This window comes from Dermacentor andersoni, chromosome 1 (assembly GCF_023375885.2).
Source record: "Dermacentor andersoni chromosome 1, qqDerAnde1_hic_scaffold, whole genome shotgun sequence".
NCBI lineage: Eukaryota > Metazoa > Arthropoda > Arachnida > Ixodida > Ixodidae > Dermacentor > Dermacentor andersoni.
In genome coordinates, this window is record NC_092814.1 from 92,165,974 (window position 1) to 92,183,775 (window position 17,802).

The following is a 17,802-nucleotide window of genomic DNA, read 5'->3' on the forward strand; positions in this document are numbered from 1 at the left end:
AACAACAGTGTCTAACAATTAAGAGAGCAACGCTTTTCTTGATCATGATATATTTTACTCGGATCGTGAGATTAGACTGCGTTGCAAGAATGTATGAGCTGGCGGAGGCAGAAGGCAATCCGATGGTAATTTGAGACAATACGCTGTGTATCTTTGATTTTTGAAATCCTTGATCACAAGAAAATATGTTCGCGAGGCCGTAAGAAAGTTGGCGTGTTGATATATGTTCTTATATTCGGGATTAGCAAATATGTGTTTCCTATCTCCTATAAACGAAGGTTACCATTCTACTATGTGTGCTAAATGCACGCCAGAAGTGCGACAGAGTCAAACTTTATAGTCAACTCAGGAAAAAAAATAGAAAACAGCAGTATGGTCTGAAATTCTGCACTTAATTAGCTGTATTTAGGGCCCTTGACGAGATTAGAGAGGCTACGTTTTAGAAGACCTTTAACTTGGCAAAGTTACACCTATTCGAGAATTTATAAGGCACTCGAAGCGGTATTTGGAAGACGGAGACATTTATAGTCAATGAGCTAGAACAAAGGCACGACACACCTTGTCGGCATTTTTTACAAGCAGTATACTCGTCTGCCGACAAGCGCCCTCTTGCCGAGATGGCGGACTGTTTCCGTTTCCCACGCTCGCTTCGAAGTAATTGCGGACAAACTGCCCCGCTTGTATTCTTTCAATAGCCTGTCGCACTGGGATGCGCATGTGTGTGTCGCGTGAAAACCCCGGCGCGAGCAGTCCTGCCTCCGCACATATAGGTAGGCCATATAGGGTGCGGTGTAGAATCGAGTGATCTCACGCTACAAGCGCAGTCAGGTCCGCGTCCTTGTCATTCGGATTCGACAGCTTCAAGCACCAGGTCAGAAGTGCAGATGGCCTACAACGGGGTGCCGAAGGGGACAGCTTGCTGCGCACGGCACACAGCGGCGCCTCCCGAATGGACCGAGTCGAAGCCGGATAGTTCAGCTCCATCCTCGTGCCCTCGAGAGGGCATACCCGGGGCGCCGTTGGTTCCTCGCTCCCACAGCCCGGCTGGGGAGGCCGACCGGACTCGACGGTGCCGCTGTGCACGTGCTGGCGACGTCAGCTAAGGGAGGCGTAGGGTCACTCCACAATTTCCAATGCACGAGGAAACGGGCCCTGCTTCTTAGCGCAAGCTTGGAGAGTCGCGATGCAAGACTGAAGAGACATGGGCTGCAGTGTTTCATCAGCACCTCTCAGTCTGTGCGGCGGCACTTGCTGAGAGCTCAGCTGGACGGTGGGCGAGGGACGTCGGGCGCCGGTTCGGGGACTCGCGCAGCGCCGGCGCGAAGCAGACGCGTCCGTGACGCGCCCAACGGACGAAGCGCTTAGCACGAAGTGCAGGAGGAAAGCGGTCGGTCTGCCAATCAACTCTGATTCGTTGGTGCGCACTCTGGCGCGGCAGCTGCCGCAGAGTGTACAGATAAAAGGAGCTGGACCTGACTGCACCCGCCGCTTGGTATGAGCAGAACGCTCTCCTCTTTCCTCCCTAAACGGGATTGAAGTATACTTCTATCTCTGCAGCCTTTTTCTACAAGGCTGACTCCGACACGCGTAAATCCAAATATCATAACGAAAAATTTTTTAAAAATCGAATTCCTGCCATTTGAGAGCGAGATTCGCTCGCGGTCTTCTGTTTCATTATATCCTGAAGCCTAATACTAGCAACAACGTCCTGTCGCGTTGGGGTTCGCTTCCAAGCCTAACTACGCGTAGTTTGTATTAGAGGTATGTCCCAAGTAAAAGTGAACACAGTTTAAAAAAGCAGATGACAATAATTTAGTGGGAGCGACATCTTTCTGCGCTGGTAACATTTTGGGCTTGTTGCGGATAACTGAGTTCATTATTGAGATAAATTTGCCAAATAACATCCAGATTCATCAACTAAATCAAAGGAGGTCGTAGAGGGCGTTAGAGGGACAACCGATTGTAGTGTCCTGATGACGGAAACTTTTACCGACTTGCTTTAATAGACCAGGAAAGAAAGGCGTCCCTCTCCCGGCCCCTTCTGCCTCCTACATTAAGGCCCAGATTGACAGTTAGCTTATCGAATAAAGTTCGTCCGGGTGCTCGCAGCCAAGCGACTGAGTTGCGTTGCCGCTTCATTTAAGGTTGCATCCGCCCAAGGCAAAGCAAATGCTCCGAGCAGAAAGCTCACAACGGGCACCATCCGCCGACCCAGTGAGAAAGGCTTTCGCTCGACTTCGGGGAGGAGCGATAGAGGACGAGGAGCGAAATGGGGGCAGCACTGGCGCAGCCAAGGACACTGTTTGGCTGTCAAGAACACTCTCGGATCCGTTCGACAAATCCCTGTTCAAAGCACCATGCGAAGAGAGAGAAGCGGGGCTCGCATTCACAGAGACGTTTGTACGCTGAAGCGGTTCGGTAAAACAGGCGCGGGTCGATCATCATAGCGAACATAACATTTGGCGAAGGCGTCTGGCCAAAGACAGGACTGTTCCTACGAACGAAAAAAAATTGTGAATTAAGCACCAGGTTACGAGCAGACTGGAAACACTAGCTCCTTGAAATAAAGTATTGGCTAAGTTACTGGGATCGAATTCACGAAGCTTTTCGTTCGTAAGTGCTGTTTGTCATTGGCTGATAGGCTTCGGTAATGATATGTCCCACATCACTATTGACTGGCACGAATGCTTTTAGCGTAAGAACTTTTTTTGTGAATACGGGGGCCACGGGTCGCAGACGACTGAAATGAGCACTGCACGTTCCATGGCGAATCGCGTCCGCATCGTAATGAAGAAGTAGAACTGCGACCTTTTTCGTTTAAGATGTCGTCTTGATTCACAGCCGTCAGGTAGCATGGTGGACAAGTCAAACGCAGATTGCGCAATTAACGTAAGAAGGCGATAATCAGAGGATTGTGATTTAGCATTGCGAGAATTGTGTCCCATTTCCGTTACCGTCCCGGCCACCTGCCAGGTATGTGCACGCTAGCTAATCCTGGCAGATGCGGCGCGGATCAGCAAGTGCGCGCTAAGCTAGAATGGTAACTAGTGTTGCGATGTCGGCTCGTTTATGCATGTCTTTTTGGAACACCAATGTAGTGCACACAGGTAAGGACAGTAGAACGCAAATGGCCTTCAACGCGTCTGCATGTCCATGTGCCCCGTATCGTGCTCGTCTGTATCCGCTACACTAGTATTCCAACAGAACGGTGACGTTAGCGATGATACGGTTTCACAGTGGTAAAGTGCGACCAGTTGCGTCATGCTACACTGTAATACGGCGTGTTTTGAGACTCTCTAAAAGTGCCATCGATGCCGTTTTATTTTATTCGGAAACGAGCCTGACCGTGCGGTTAACTTTTTCTTCTGCCGATTGCAATACGTGCAAGACAACGGATTACCGCATTGCCGTATGCCCGGGGGCGTTCCCGTATGGCAGTACGGCGATGGTAAAACGCTCTAATAATGCTGCTCAATTCGTCGCTCGACGCACCACTGTTTGTGAGTGAAAACCAATGGAATCATCACCTGACTTACAAATAAGCCAATATCTTCGTTTTCTTTTTCGTTCCTATAACGTTCGAATAGTCCCGTTCGCGTTTCGTTTGTCCGCCATAATACACTGACTAACCGCGAATTTTCTCAGACGTTGTAAAGTTAGACGGCGGATCAGCCAGCGCGAGAAAGGAGAGATTGACGTACGTAGTTGAGAAACAACCCTTCATACTGTATACAAGATATACTGTATTTGGGCGGGTGAAATGCAACGCCATTCGTTTTTCTAGAGCTTACAGTTATATTCTGCCGTGAAGCCTGCGCGGAGAAGTAGTTGCAGCGCGTTAGTCAAGTCCGCCATGTTCCCGCCGGAGATCGAGCATAGAAAATGGCTTTGAACGCGAGCGAACTGGCGGTTTCGTGCGGAAATACAATTCGATCCCCACCAGCCGCACAAGAAAGCTTTCCAGCAGCAGGCAGGCTTATGTTCAGCGAGAGAAGCGTTTCTGTGCAAGATACGGCTATGACAAAAAATATATATTTAAAAATGACTTTAATTATAGCTCAGCACGTGCGTCGTCCTTCCTGGATGACTGCGTGCTTGTGGCCGACCAAAAGCGCAGTGCTGAGACAGTTTGCAACAACCACGTCAACTACATGTCATTTAAGCCAACACACGCTATAACGAATGAGCTGATACGTCACTAAAAGCTCGGGTAAAAGCTCCTTTCGCCTTTAAAGTGCCGGGATAGTAGCACCTGAAACATGTGCTGGCTTAATGGAGGCATTGTGCTTGGTGGAGTTGTCATATATATGTCTACTAGAGTACAAGAGAGCACCTCTATTTAGCATGTCATATTGCAGGCCGCGGGCGGGATTCACAATCGCCGAAAATTTGCGAGTGACAGGGGCGACCTCCGGCACAACACGCCACCGGTGCAAGTAAGCCCTATTGCTAGTTCAGTACAGGCTGAAAAATTTGCCTCGTCATGATCCCCCCCCCCTCCTCTCCCTCTTCCAGCTGCGATTGAGGAAGCTAAGTCCGACTGTATACCGTGGCTGTCATTTTGTTCTGTTTTTGATCGACGTTTCCGACGTTTGTCGAGTTATTGGCTCTCTCTGTGAGGAAATTTGGGACGCACAGATCGGCTGATGGCCACAAAGGCAAGTACAAATTCCTTCTGCATACAAAAATAGATCAACTTTGGTCTATACACAGGCACGCTAACCGTGCAACAGGTGCTAAAGTACGTCTCATGCACTCCAGGTGGCGCCAACTTGAAATGTAACGAAACGGGCTGCCAGCCGTAACAGTTGTCATATGAAAAAAGCCCGCGTGTACATTGATCATTCATAAAGTCCGTGCTATTGAAACCATTAAGGAACGCTGAAGGAACTACGAAGCCACGAAGGACGCATGCGTCAACTTGATGCAGGATTAAATTTTTCCAGTGAGTATTGAATGGAAGTATACGTCATCCCTCAGCCGACTGCCATTCTAGACCACGCACATCTCCCGCCAAAAGGGGACTAACATTAGAACACCTCATTTCGGGGAGTTCAGGAATAGTTTCGCTTGAGGAAATGGCTCGTCGGTCGCCGTAAAGACGATACCTAAGCATATTTCTCTTTATACGTGTATATATAGGGGAGGATGGACAAACCTCTAATTCATTCGTTCGAAAAAAAAAAAAAAAAGCTGACGTTACGAATTCTCGCTATTCGAAAAGGTGGTGTGTTATATTTCTCTGTGCAAGATAAACCGGTGCATTGAACGGAATTCATTCGTGGCCTTCTTTTTTGTGCTTCGTCTGGATTATTTTTTGTAAAATTTTAGAGCAATGTCGCTGTGATATACTGCAACTTTTTGGAACGCACGGTAATATTCTGTAAAGTCAACAGAACAGGCGCTGGCAGGTTACAGACTACATCACTTTTCCAAACGGATGCACCATCCTGGCCTTTGGCGTTACGTTTTATTTCTTTTTCTTTTTTTTTGCGTACAGCAACTTTTCGCACTCTTCAATTTATGCCTGGATCATAGTAATGCACCAAATTAACCTCCACAGAGACTAAGCGATGACAAAGCTTCCACGTTCGCTGGCGTGCAGCTTCTGCACTGTCACGGTTGATTTCTTCTTTAGAAGCCTTTTAGCGACACATATTCAGCATGTATGTCAAGAAGTGCTCTGCGCAGGCACAGACAATACACAACGCAATTCCTGTAATGCGCAGAAACTTAGACGGTGTTTGTGTGTAGCCCGTCATGCGTCTTCTGTGTTCTATTTTTGTGGGACGATAGCAGGAAGTTTATGAATGATCATAATTGCACAGAAGGGATGCTTCGGGGGTGAGCGACATGGTGCTTATAGTAAATGCAACGCGATGCATGCCTCCGGCTTTCTCAACCGTGCCTCTATACGTGCAATGTGTTGCAGGAAAGCCTAAACGAACGCCAAATGTTCTGTACAGTATATGTATAGCCGAGCTAGAAACCTCCGTGGAATGCCTTCTGGAAAGCGTATATGGTCATACATTTCATGCGAGCAATCCTGGTTGTGAACGACGGATATTAATTTTTTTTGTAGCCCCAGCTCACGTTTTTGTTTGTTTGTTTTGGACCTCGGTATCATTTGCATCCTTCGAGTAATGGCAAGTCGAGAATGAGGAATAGACGGGAGAACAGAGTGCGTGCGACAAGCCAGTGATGGTAGTTGCCGCCGTCGGGAAGCAGAGGAAAGTCGTCGTGCTGACACGGCCACTGGAGGACCGGCACACGCGCGAACACGTACTCATGCTAAACAGAGGCTCGTGCAAGCGCACAGGCACCTTGGGAGGTCTGCCTGCCGTCTGCCAGCACTCGCATCGACAAGAGCAGTCACAGCATGTCGCGCCCTCGCACGCTATTCGCCTGGCACAAGCCACGGAAGTTCTACACGGACAAGGCATAGAAGCAATCGAGCAATGCCACAACGCGGGCTTGCGAAGCTTCCACACCACGGAGGCAAACAAGGGGTGCACGCCGGAGCTGCCTTGCTGGGCGGATGCGCTCCCGCAGGGTGCGCTGCGCCCGGCAGCGCTACGCTCTAGGCCGGCCGTGTGTGGGCCACCTCGGGTGAGCAGCGGTGGCGGACGTACCTGGCCGCTGCCGACGTCACCGCATGCTGGCGGCCACACTGTGCTTGTGGTACGCGTGTCGGCCCACGAGCCGGCAGTGGCACTGGCGCGCGGGCCCGCCGTCGCGGCCGCCGGTCGCCAGGCCGAATCTCGAGAAGCGCACCTGGCTGTTGCAGTAGACGTCGTCGTACGGCGCCCCGTCGCATGGGCTGCTCAGGCTCGGAAGCGGGATGGCCCTGCGCAGCGCGCGGCGCGTCGTTCGTCACGGGACGAGGATCCAAGTGCGCGGAGAATAATACGTGGTTCGCTGGAACGCGGTACGCAGTTTTACCCCGCGTGGTGATTCGAACCGGTTGCCTGGCGCATGATGGAATAAAGCTTAGCGACAAGATACCCGCGCTCTTTGGTATACAGACAGAGCCGCCCGCGAAAGCCCGTTGTCTCAAACGCCTAATGCACGTCTGCATGCTTCATTTCATTCGTTAAATAAGAAATAAAATCGCCGGGAATAAAACTTGTCAAATGAGGGCATTCGTTCGTCACGTCATCGCTCAAGCACCGTGCGACGTGACGTAAAAAGAAAGAAAGAAAGAAAGAAAGAAAGAATGCCCTGCCAGATTTGCGCGATGTTTATGCAAGATCTCAGGCTGAGCCTCAAGTACACACCCATTTTTTTTTTTTTTTGCGCTAAACCTGTTCGTAAAAGCAGATTCCAACGAATCGCGCTGTCATACTTAATATCAGCGAAGATGGCCGGCCTATGAGAAACAGCGCTTACGAACGGCGAACAATTTTGTGAATTTGGCCGCCGATTATCAGTGAAGCAGAGTTCGAGACAAACACTGCGCCTTGCAAAAATACATTTTCTGTTCCTGCCGAACTTTGCAGCGCTCGTGCACCGCGCCGGCATCGGTGACGTTGGAGCAGTCGCTGAGCTTATATTAACGTTCATATCAGCACTTATAACCTTAGAAAAATATCTTTCAACGGTTATATATGAGCGTAGAAATTATCTTCCAACGTACAAGTTTCTTTTAAAGGAGCCGTTATTGTTTGCATAATAGAAACGTTTTAGTATCCGGCCAAACATGTAGAACCCCGAGTAGCGCAAATTCGATAATTCGCAACGACGCTAGAAGCACTTATACACTTTCAGAATTTCTCCAGCACGTTCCTTTTATAGACGCACTTTCCACCGGCCAAAAAACGAATACCCCTCAGAGCTGCAAAGTGAAATTAACAGGAGCCCGTTACCACAAGAAGCATTCACGCTATAGAATTGTTTGTAAGAGCAGATTCGAACCAATCGTGGCGGCGGACGTGTAGTTAGCGAAGGCGGCCGGTCAATACGGCAAGGAACTAACCGACAGCTTTGCAAACTCGGGGGCCCCGTGATCGGAAAGCGAACAGACGACCACGCGCTTTGAAGCCGAGCATTCTAACCACATGCGAACGGCCACTGTTCGCGCAAGAAATGGCAGCTGACAAACGCTGATGGTTAGCTACCGCGGGCTCGTCTCTCTGGCGCAGTCCCACAGCGCCCGGCCGCGTATAGCGTTGATCGAGACGGAGTGTTGCATGCAACTATACTGTGCCCCGTGTGCCGCCACAAGCTCTTTATTCGCTCCACCGACGTTGCAATCGGGCTGCACGTGATTTACGTTCACTAGTCTTCGTCCCAGCACATAGGAGACTACAACGAGCATGACGGCACTCGCCATTCAGGTGTAGTGAATAAAGGGAAAATCAGACATCCGCCCGTTTGTAGCAATTGCTACAAAGGAAACCCATACGGGTTCCTCGAAAGAAAAGCCTCAGAGTTGAAGAGAAATTCGTCCTGGTCAACTCTGAGGCTTTTCTTTCGAGGAACCCGTATGGGTTTCCTTTGTAGCAATTGCTACAAACGGGTGGTTGTCTGATTTTCCCTTTATTCCTTACTTCTCTCCACTTTGCGGGTTCCCGCAGAACTATTCCGTCATTCAGGTGTAGTCTGCGGCATGCGCTACAGGACTGTTTGACTAGAGATCTATAATTATCTATAAATTATTCCGCGGCACGTCTGAGTAAGCCATTCGAGTATCGTGGCAGACACGTCTTAACTCGCGGTAATTCGCTCGCAACGCCCCAGCAGAACACATTCTGGGAAAAAAACACGCACACGCAGCCACTCCACTCGCGTCACGAGCATGCGCATTCAGCGGTGCACTTTCGGGCCCGCTGAACTCTGCTGAAAACGACGTCGTAATTAAAGCATACAAACGTTCCACTCTTGGGCTCACCTTGAGAGCATGTGTCGTAGTACCATGATTTCAAGTTTTCATCAGCCCATGATAGAAAAGTGTTGAGAAAGCTTCAAAAAATAGGTTAATCAAGTGTCGATGCTACAGAATACAAGGTCTACGTACACGGTGGTTCAAAGAGTTCGATGATGAAATGCCTATATCTATTTTGTCTCTCTGTCTCTTCTTCATGTTCGTTATTCACTCATTTCGTATCGTATTCCTATCGCATTCAACGCGCAATTACGTCGAACTTGTCTATTCTTTATTCTCGACGCTTGGTTAACCCCCCATTTATTTTCTGCCAGCAAGTCTGGTGGGCCGATCCTGGAGATGTGCAGATGTGCAGATGTGCAATATGGTTAATCTTCGGCTATATTGGCGCTAATTACGCCCGTAATATTAATTTTGCCCACTCTGCGACTAATCCTTGCCTCTTGTGGGCACCACCGGAACCGCCTTCGAGAAATCATTGTCTCGCGCGATACCTGCTCAGTACAAGCAAACTCACGCAATTTCCCAAAAGTGTACCATACGGCGGCTTCGCCTCAGCAGGGCTATATCTACGGCGAGGCACCCTTTACAGGAATATATTGCAATGCGGGTAATTTTTTACTATATTGCGACTAATTAGACATGTACCTATAGACCCCGACTTCTAGGGGCTCCGGGCCCGAGCCCCCTCTGAATCTTTCCGGAGGGGGTGTGCAGAGAGCCGCCCCTCCTAAAGTGTCATTACCATAGTTCTGTCACTCGCATTACTTGAGGTTTCTTTTGAGTTGCCTCTTACTTTTCACTTAAAATTTTATTGTGGCTAAAAGCTTACTGCATCATTGTCGGAGTGGACGTGCACGGCTTTTAATTTATACTTTCGCTTTATTTCTGCAAATCCTTTAATCCCGTAACAATTTACATGAAGGAAGATTACACGACCTAGAGACGCCATATTATTGGTGGTGCGAGAGGGCTCAGGCTGTGAAACTGTCTCCCACTATGAGGTCTTCGAAATCCTCATATAAAGCCGTCACTTCAGTGAAGAATTCCTCGAGGTCTTCGATGTATATGTATATACGGGGTTCGGAAAGCTGGTCGAACCCCAGCGGCCCCCGGAAAAATGAAAACTTTCTGCTTATGCCTGTATTGTTAACTTTACCAATCCTGCGACTAATTATAGCTCCTTGTCTTGTTGAGACCTACATTTTGATACCGCTTGCTACTCACTGCGAGGACGCCCCGAAGGCTCAAAAGATTATTTTTTTTCCTTTTTGAACTCGTTACCCAGCTTCGTCAAACCCCTGTAAAGTCACCTAAGAAGACGCTGGCTTCAAAAAAAAAAAAAAAAAGACGATGTGAGTGTTTTTTATACTCACTCAAAAAGTATCCAAACAATGTAGTAGCAAAGGCAAAAGCCACCGACGAGTATTATTCCTATTATCATGCTGAACAGCATTGGAACTCGTCGCTCCTGAAACAAAAGAACAAGAAAGTAAACGACAACTGCTATCTTAGGAACAAGTAACCACTGAACTGCTTTCAAAATTTCTGACACAGGGAACGAACACCACTGACCTCATTCAGGGAGTCGTCCCAGTACTTATTGCAGGTGAGGTACGAGCAGATGTTATTGTTGAGCTCATCTGGAGGAAATGTAATAAAATTAGCACTTGTATTTGTGCTCAGTGGGAGTAGAACAGAAGCTTTCTTTTTTGTGTAATTGTAGGGAAGGGGAAAAGAGGCTACACTATCAACATCCATCACTCAGTTCACATTTCGGAATTATGAGTATTTTATAAGTATAATGGCGACTGACCTTCAATGTCTTGGAAATCCTTGACTGAAAGAACGGAAAGCAGTCCAATGACGCACTGCTGTACGACGATCTGAAAAGAGAGTGTCGGAGAGAATGCTACAAAGTTCGTGTCACAATGGTAAAATTTGAGGCAAGATTTTTGCAGATAGATCACTGCGGAGGATTCTGTACGACTATAGTTGACGAGCGCAGCTCGAAGTGACACAGCTGGCTCACACACACACACACAAAAAAAAAGAAATCTGTTACGCTAGAATGGTTTGCAAGCCAAATTCCATCCGCATATTATATTGACCGCAAATAAAGACGGGGACAGCGGAAGAGAACACAAACAGAACACGAAAAGTAGCAATGCTTTGTTTAGAATCGGCTCTCCGCAAGTCGTGTGTGCACAGGATGCAGCTTGCCTTTGACAATCAGATTTCCCGTCTTAAGACGGCAGGGTTCCCTGACTCGATGGTAACACCAGTGGTGGAAACCCTCTTGCAGAAGGTAAAAGGATCTAGGAGCAAAGCAAGGGTGAGGACGACTAATATGACCGCAAGACCTAAAGTGGTACCGTATATTCACAGGATCAATCACAACCTAAGGAAGGTGGCAGGCAGGTTTGGTGTCCCCCTTGTCTTTTCAGCCCCTTTTGAGCTGGCGCGGCTCTGCCCTCGCACCTCCCGTGATCCTAAAGAAAATCAAGGCTGTGGCAAGAACCATACCAAACCGTATGCAAAATGCAATGTAGGAGTCGTGTACGAAATCCCCCTGGCGTGTGACAAGTCCTGCATAGGGCAGACGGGACGGGGCCTAAATGATCGAGCCAGGGAACATGAACAAAAGTTAACGAAAGATGAGTTGGCGCACTTGCCTGCGCACTGCAATGCCTGCCCCTGTGCACCACTTTTCACGGAGATAAAGATTCTGGGGAGAAGCGAGCATTAAGCGAGGAGAAGCGTAATTAGGCGTGCGACATTGAGCCTGCGTCGTGGAAAAAAAAAAAAAGGCTCAAGGTCGGGGTTTTCGGGCATTGAAACTCTATGCTCTCATTAACCTGGTCTAACGTCCCAAATCGACACGCGCTATATGAGAAATGGCCGTAGCGTTAGGCTCGCGGTTAATCCGAACATTTGGCACACGCGCGTTCGGCGCGACCTCACAACGCTCACATGCCGCGGCCACCGAACGCATACAGCTCTGCCCACGCTCCGCTACGGCTGAGGGGAGCGTGACGGTGCACGTCTATTCTTTCTTTATTTGTCGTTTCACAGCCAAGCTGACTGCGCTTCGCCGGCGTCTCTGGGAGACGCGCTTGTTAACAAAGTGAAATCAATACAGTGCTCTGCAGACGCCTAAGCGCGTGAAATGTGAGCGTTAACCGGGACGTTCCGCTAGAAATGTGCATTCAAAGCGCGCTACACGAGCGTCCTTGCATACCGGCCGAGTCAGAACGCTGCCGTCGCGGTTGAGAATCGAACCTACGACTTGGTGCTCAGCAGTAAAGACCCGTTGCCACCGAGCAACCATGGTGGGTCGGACGCCATGCGGCGACGGTGGAAAGGCAGATCTCTCGCGCGGGCGGCATGATTCGTCGTGCGATGAAGGTTAAACGCGAAACACTTGTTGGGGAGAATGTTAGAGAACGGGCAGTCTTTGCGCACCGTGACGTGGTGTCGGCGCATTTTAAAATACATTCTTGTACACCTTTTCCAGTGGGTGCGTGGAATAAATGATTGTTATTATAATTATGAGCGCGTTTATCAAAGGAAAGGCGGTTTCCCATCGACCATCCTCATTAACCCTCGTTTGTTTTCAAAACTGACGAGTCTGGTGCTATTTATCTGCTCAGTGTAACCTTGTAATCACAGACCGAGCAAAGAAAGGAGGACACTACGCGAAGGCGCGTTTGTAGTCCGTAGAATAACTACTTCCATGAAAAAAATTAAGAAGGTACCATCTGAAGGATAATGTCAAAATAGCATGCGGAAAAGAGTTGAGTGAGAGTTAAGGTGAACAGTTCACAAAGCTTCACGAGACGTATCTCCGTGCAATAAATCCAAACTGCGGAGTTAAGTAGCATGGCTAGCCCATCCAACGTCGGAAACAGTGCACGTCACATAAAGAATATGCGCGAGTTGTGTGCTACATGTGTCCCAAAGAAGACAAAAAAAGCGGTGAGGTTAGCCAGATGAACGACACCTTTGTTACCCTGCTCCGGGGGACAGGAGACAAAGAGAACAAAATAGAGTAAAAGGGGAGAGAGAAAAAATCACTGACTGCGTGCACACGTGAAGGCACACAACAAATGGCCCGTTCTGTACCGGCGACGTACACGGCGCCCCCATGTTTGGTCCAAGAATCTTCGTGTCTTGATTCCCGTTGGTTTAACGCTGTCCAGTGAGGAAGGCGCTGATCAGAATATAGTGCGGACAGTATACCATACATCTACACTGACGGTAATGGCTTTTTATAATGCCTTTAGCGAAGCAACCGTGCGGAACGTTGTCTTCTGCCTACGCTGTTATTTCCCCCTTTGAAGTTGGCAACACTGTATTACTGCATCCTAGGGGCGCTTATAGAAAGTTGGTTGGGCTATACTCAATGTCGCAATGGGATGCTTGACAGGCACCAATATAGGAAGTAGCATGAACTTAGTACTAATTTCCGGAAGAGAGAGAGAAAGAGAGAGAAAGCATTTTTATCTGGTGGAGTTGCCGATATAAGGTTCATGTTTGTACTGTAAGCTTATAGCGCTAATTACTTGCTGCTGAGAGCCATAAGCCACAAGGCGCGTTTGCGTGCCATCGACAACAGCAAAAGAGAGAGAGAGAGAATGACTTGGTGTTGTAACGACAGGTGCATATATGTATCCAATTTCTTTAGGCTACGTTTCATGCACATTTGACGCCATAAACTACGCCCAGAGCTTTGACAAGGGCTAAGTGGCTTGTTGATATAAAACTGATTATAATGTACCCCGCATAAATTTTACAGGAGACGGGTATTATAATGGCTTCAGTCATATACCACGGACCGGGTTAGCGTATGTAATTTCTCAATACCGATAAGTGAAAGTGGGTACTAAAGAAACTAACGAATGCGATACAATGAGAAGGTACTGATGAAATTGACTTAAACGTTGGTGGTATTGTGTTATAGTAGGAGGACATGCTAATACACGCATTAGAAATAGAAAATACGGGACATATGGAAAAATGCAAAAAATATTAATAATGAGAACAATACTGTATATAGAATGTTGCGTACCACACAATGAAGCATGTAGCTGTGACCTTGCACAACGGCAGGTGAAGCGTTATTACAAGATGATCATTCTGTAAAACATCGGGAGGCTACCTACAGCGCGACCCACCAGAGTAGAAACGTGAACGTGGTCGCCTTCATTTCGACTCCACAGCTCCAGCCGCGCAATGCGGAACAGCTCTGACTGCATGATTCAGCGCTTAGCTACGGAGCATTGCAGGCGCACGTACCCGACACTTTTGGTGCAGGGCGCTCATGTGCTTCTGGTCGCAGGAGCAACGCGGATGGTCGGCGGGCGGCTCGCCGCAGCGGCCGCCGGGCGCCACCTCCTTGGGCTTGTCGGGCTGCAGGGCGGTGGCAACGGCCGATCCAGCCGCCGACGCACGCTCGGCGGCCGCCAGCCGGGGGCCCAGGACATCGCAGCGCAGGATGTCGCAGTAGTCGGCCAGGCACACCCCCCGGTCAGCCTGCACCAGCCCGTGAACGAAGAAAGAACTGCGTTTTCCGGATGTGTCTGTATATAGTACTCGACATTATTCTCCGACAACGTCCATTCTGCAGCAGTTGTCGCTTTCCACAGAGAGCGTATTTATCAGATATTATGCACGCGCAATGCAAGATACAGAGAAGATGGCAGTCGCGGTTCCTCGGCGGCACGACGGTTGCAGTTTACCGCGCGGAATGTAATGTCGAAAACAAGATTGTAGCGCATCGTAGGAACTGCGACCGAAAACTGCGTCGTTTCACTGTCTCGCGGTGCGGTGCGGGCGGTCTCGTTAGTAGCCACGTACCGTACGTTAACGCTGTACATGCAACGTAAACAATCGCAATAACTGATCGTAAGCACGAGGCCGCTTGAAAGCCCGACGAGGAGTTTCGTCCACCCCGGTCCAAAGTCGTTTGAGTGTATGGGCATACTGCGAAAGCTCCACCGTGCCCCGCTATACGACGGCTGTGCTTCCTGCCAGCTTTTCGCGTGCTGGCTGAGCCGCGCCAGTATATGCGCGACGAAGATTTCTTTCTGTTTTTTTTTAAAGCTCGCTCGAGAAAAGCTAGCACGTGGCCGAAATGGCGTTATGCGAGTGTCACCTTGGGGGGCAGGTTGGGCGCGTGCTCCTCGTCCCAGTGGCTGGTGAGCTTCTCGTGGCAGAAGAAGGAGCGGCCGCACATGGGGCAGTTCCAGCTGGGCTGCGGCTCGGCGGTCGGCGCCTCGTCCGCCATCAGGCCGGCCGGCCACCAGAACAGGTCATGGCTCGGGTGCAGCGGGCACTCGGGCCCCAGCGAGACGCGGTATCGCTGAAGCACGGCGGTCACCTTGCGGCGCACCAGCTGGCGCGCCACGCGCGACTGCGCCCGCGAACAGGGCTGCACGCGCGGCGACGACGGCCCATTCCAGCCCACGTGCGACAGGAGCAGCAGGATCACCACCTGCGCTCCAGTGGCACGCCGCACTCAGGGGGCCGCGAGCCGTGCTCTCAGTGCTGTGCCGTGCCCAAGAAGGTCGCGGTGCACGGAGGCAATAGGGTGCGGGCACTGATCGCTGACCGCGGCGGGGTGGGTCTTGAGCTACGCGCTAATCTGACGGGCTTAGCTGCTTTCGTCGCTGCCGTTGTTTTATTACGGAGCACGCAGTGCTCTCAGCTGTGAACATTTGGAATACACGACCATCAGAATGCACCATATGCAACAGTAGTACCCCTTAAAAACAAAGGTTACGGCGCTAAGCAGACGAGCACAAAGTGAGACACAAGCGACAGAAACGACATATCCGTATATCGCCCTCGTCTGCCTCGCGCCGTAACCTTTGTCTTTAAGTAATGAACCAACTAGCTCAGCAACAAGTTTTAGTAAATATCCACCGTTGTAACTGTAACGAAGTGGTTGAAGATCAGAGTTAACCAATTTGTGCTAAAACGCAACAATTATTTGTTCTATTTACGAGACTGGGATTGACTGTTTCGCTGACATATGAACATTCTTACATTCCTGTCGCTTCCAATACTTTCTTTCTTTCTTTCTTTCTTTCTTTCTTTCTTTTTGCACCACTGGGAATGACACGTGGTTTTAAGTACTGCACGGCTTTCTTAAACACAAATAGTGCATCATTTTCTTTCCGAACGGGCAAAACCAAATTGTATCGTTCAACAGGAATCATCATTGAGCATGCACACAACATTAAAGTTTCATAGACAGCACCATTACGTCGATCACTACAGTAAATGAAAATCACAGTCGTGAAACAAGTTTGAGGTCTTTGCCTTGCTTCACTACTGTTGTTTCTGCGATCAAAAACGCCTATTTACTGTATAGCTAAAAACTACTTACTTGAGTGCACCAACGCAAAGAAATGGCGTATAAAAGTTATGCAAGGGCGAAACGACAGCATCTCCAAACTGATACTGGGCCGTGAGCCCACTGAGACTCATGCTTACGCAGTTTATCTATGAAGCTTTCAGCCTGAAGATCCTTAGTGAATTAGGAATAAGTAGAATGTTTTTAGCATTATTACGTGTGAGCTGAAGTTATCAGCTGACTCTATGGAGAAAGTTGTGTTTGGAATAAATACACGAGGGAAGTGCAGGTAAACGTGCCCAGCTCGAATATTGAGCTCAATTATTTCTCGGTACGTCGGCTCCATGCCACAACGCACGACACTTGTTAAATGTTGTTGATAGCTCCCAATAAAATACAAGTCACGTGAGAAATACCTCAGGCCTGTCTTTCAGGCATGTACTAACCCGACCCTCAGCAGACCGTTACAATCAGCAAGCTCTACACCCGCACCCTTAAATGATTAGGTTCGGCTTCTCTACTGATATACTCTTTTTGAGGAGAGGTTAACCTGACGGGGTCGTCTCGCAACGCCACACCGCAGGTCGATACTCGAATTCATACAAACGCCAAGATTAGGCTCAGTGTTTCGAAAGACCACTGCATCGACGTTTGAGGCAAGGTGCCGTGTGGCGGGCCTCCCAGACAAAATTAGACGCTTTGTCACGAGAACATATTACCGTAGAACTACGTCAAAATGCAACGCGGCGCACATTTCAAATCGGCATTACAGGGCATCGCTGAAGTAGTTTTAAAAAGAAGCTGAACTGGGTCGTCCTAGTCTTGCGCGTCAGCCTTGTCTGCACGCACCATAGCAGCAGAACGATGCCGGGAGCCTCCGACAGGAGATCCAACGAACGGTCACAGGTGAACGTGAAGTACGTTTGGGGAACGTATTCTCGCAACACAGCGTGGTGTTTCGAGCGACAGCGCGAGCCCGTCGGAAGCGCTCAGTCCCGGCGCTGCCGTCGCGCTCGCAGTTAGGGGGGGTGGGAGTGGGGGGGCGCCGCCCGGAGCTGCCATGACGCGCGCACACGGTTGTTGGTAAACAAGCGGTGGCCCGGCGGCAGACCCTCGCAGGAGCGCCACTGGCCACGGAAGCGAGTGCGGCCACTTACCTCGACGCAGAGGTAGCTGCGATACATTTATTTTCACATCTAGGCCCTCGCAGCGTCGCGTGCTTGCGGCAGGTCCGGTCGGGCCCAGGGTGCGAGCGCGCCTCCGTGGTTGCCGGCCGCCATCTTGGCTGCACTGGAAGAGGGTCGATAGCGGCCGGGGCCCAATTAATCGACGGCAACTCTCTGGGCCCACGGCTCCCACTGCGCGCGCTCGAGCACTTTCGATCGTCGGCCGCACAGCGCCGCCCTGCTGGGCGCTCGTCAAAAACGGGCGCGCAAGAGGGCGGCAGCACTGTCCCGTGAAGCTTTACCGTCCCGCCGCGGGAACTGCGCCGCATTCTGGGCCACGTCAACAGGTCGCGCGCGTTCCAGATACGGCGCCGAGTAGTGATCTCGTGCCG

The 17,802-nt window shown here is 49.8% G+C and overlaps 1 protein-coding gene across 1 annotated transcript in view; it reads right to left on the minus strand.

Moving 5' to 3' along the window:
- The window catches only part of LOC126543272 (uncharacterized), a 33,539-nt gene extending 15,958 nt beyond the window's left edge, over positions 1 to 17,581 (minus strand). The window contains exons 1-7 of the mRNA XM_055061778.2: positions 17,402 to 17,581; positions 15,042 to 15,380; positions 14,183 to 14,419; positions 10,701 to 10,770; positions 10,460 to 10,527; positions 10,261 to 10,355; positions 6,633 to 6,847 (exon numbers count right to left, since the gene is read on the minus strand). Of these exons, the coding sequence (XP_054917753.1) occupies positions 6,649 to 6,847; positions 10,261 to 10,355; positions 10,460 to 10,527; positions 10,701 to 10,770; positions 14,183 to 14,419; positions 15,042 to 15,380; positions 17,402 to 17,428 (1,035 nt within the window). The 5' untranslated portion in view covers positions 17,429 to 17,581 and the 3' untranslated portion in view covers positions 6,633 to 6,648. The remainder of the gene's footprint in view (positions 1 to 6,632; positions 6,848 to 10,260; positions 10,356 to 10,459; positions 10,528 to 10,700; positions 10,771 to 14,182; positions 14,420 to 15,041; positions 15,381 to 17,401) is intronic.
- Positions 17,582 to 17,802: the final 221 nt, after the last annotated feature.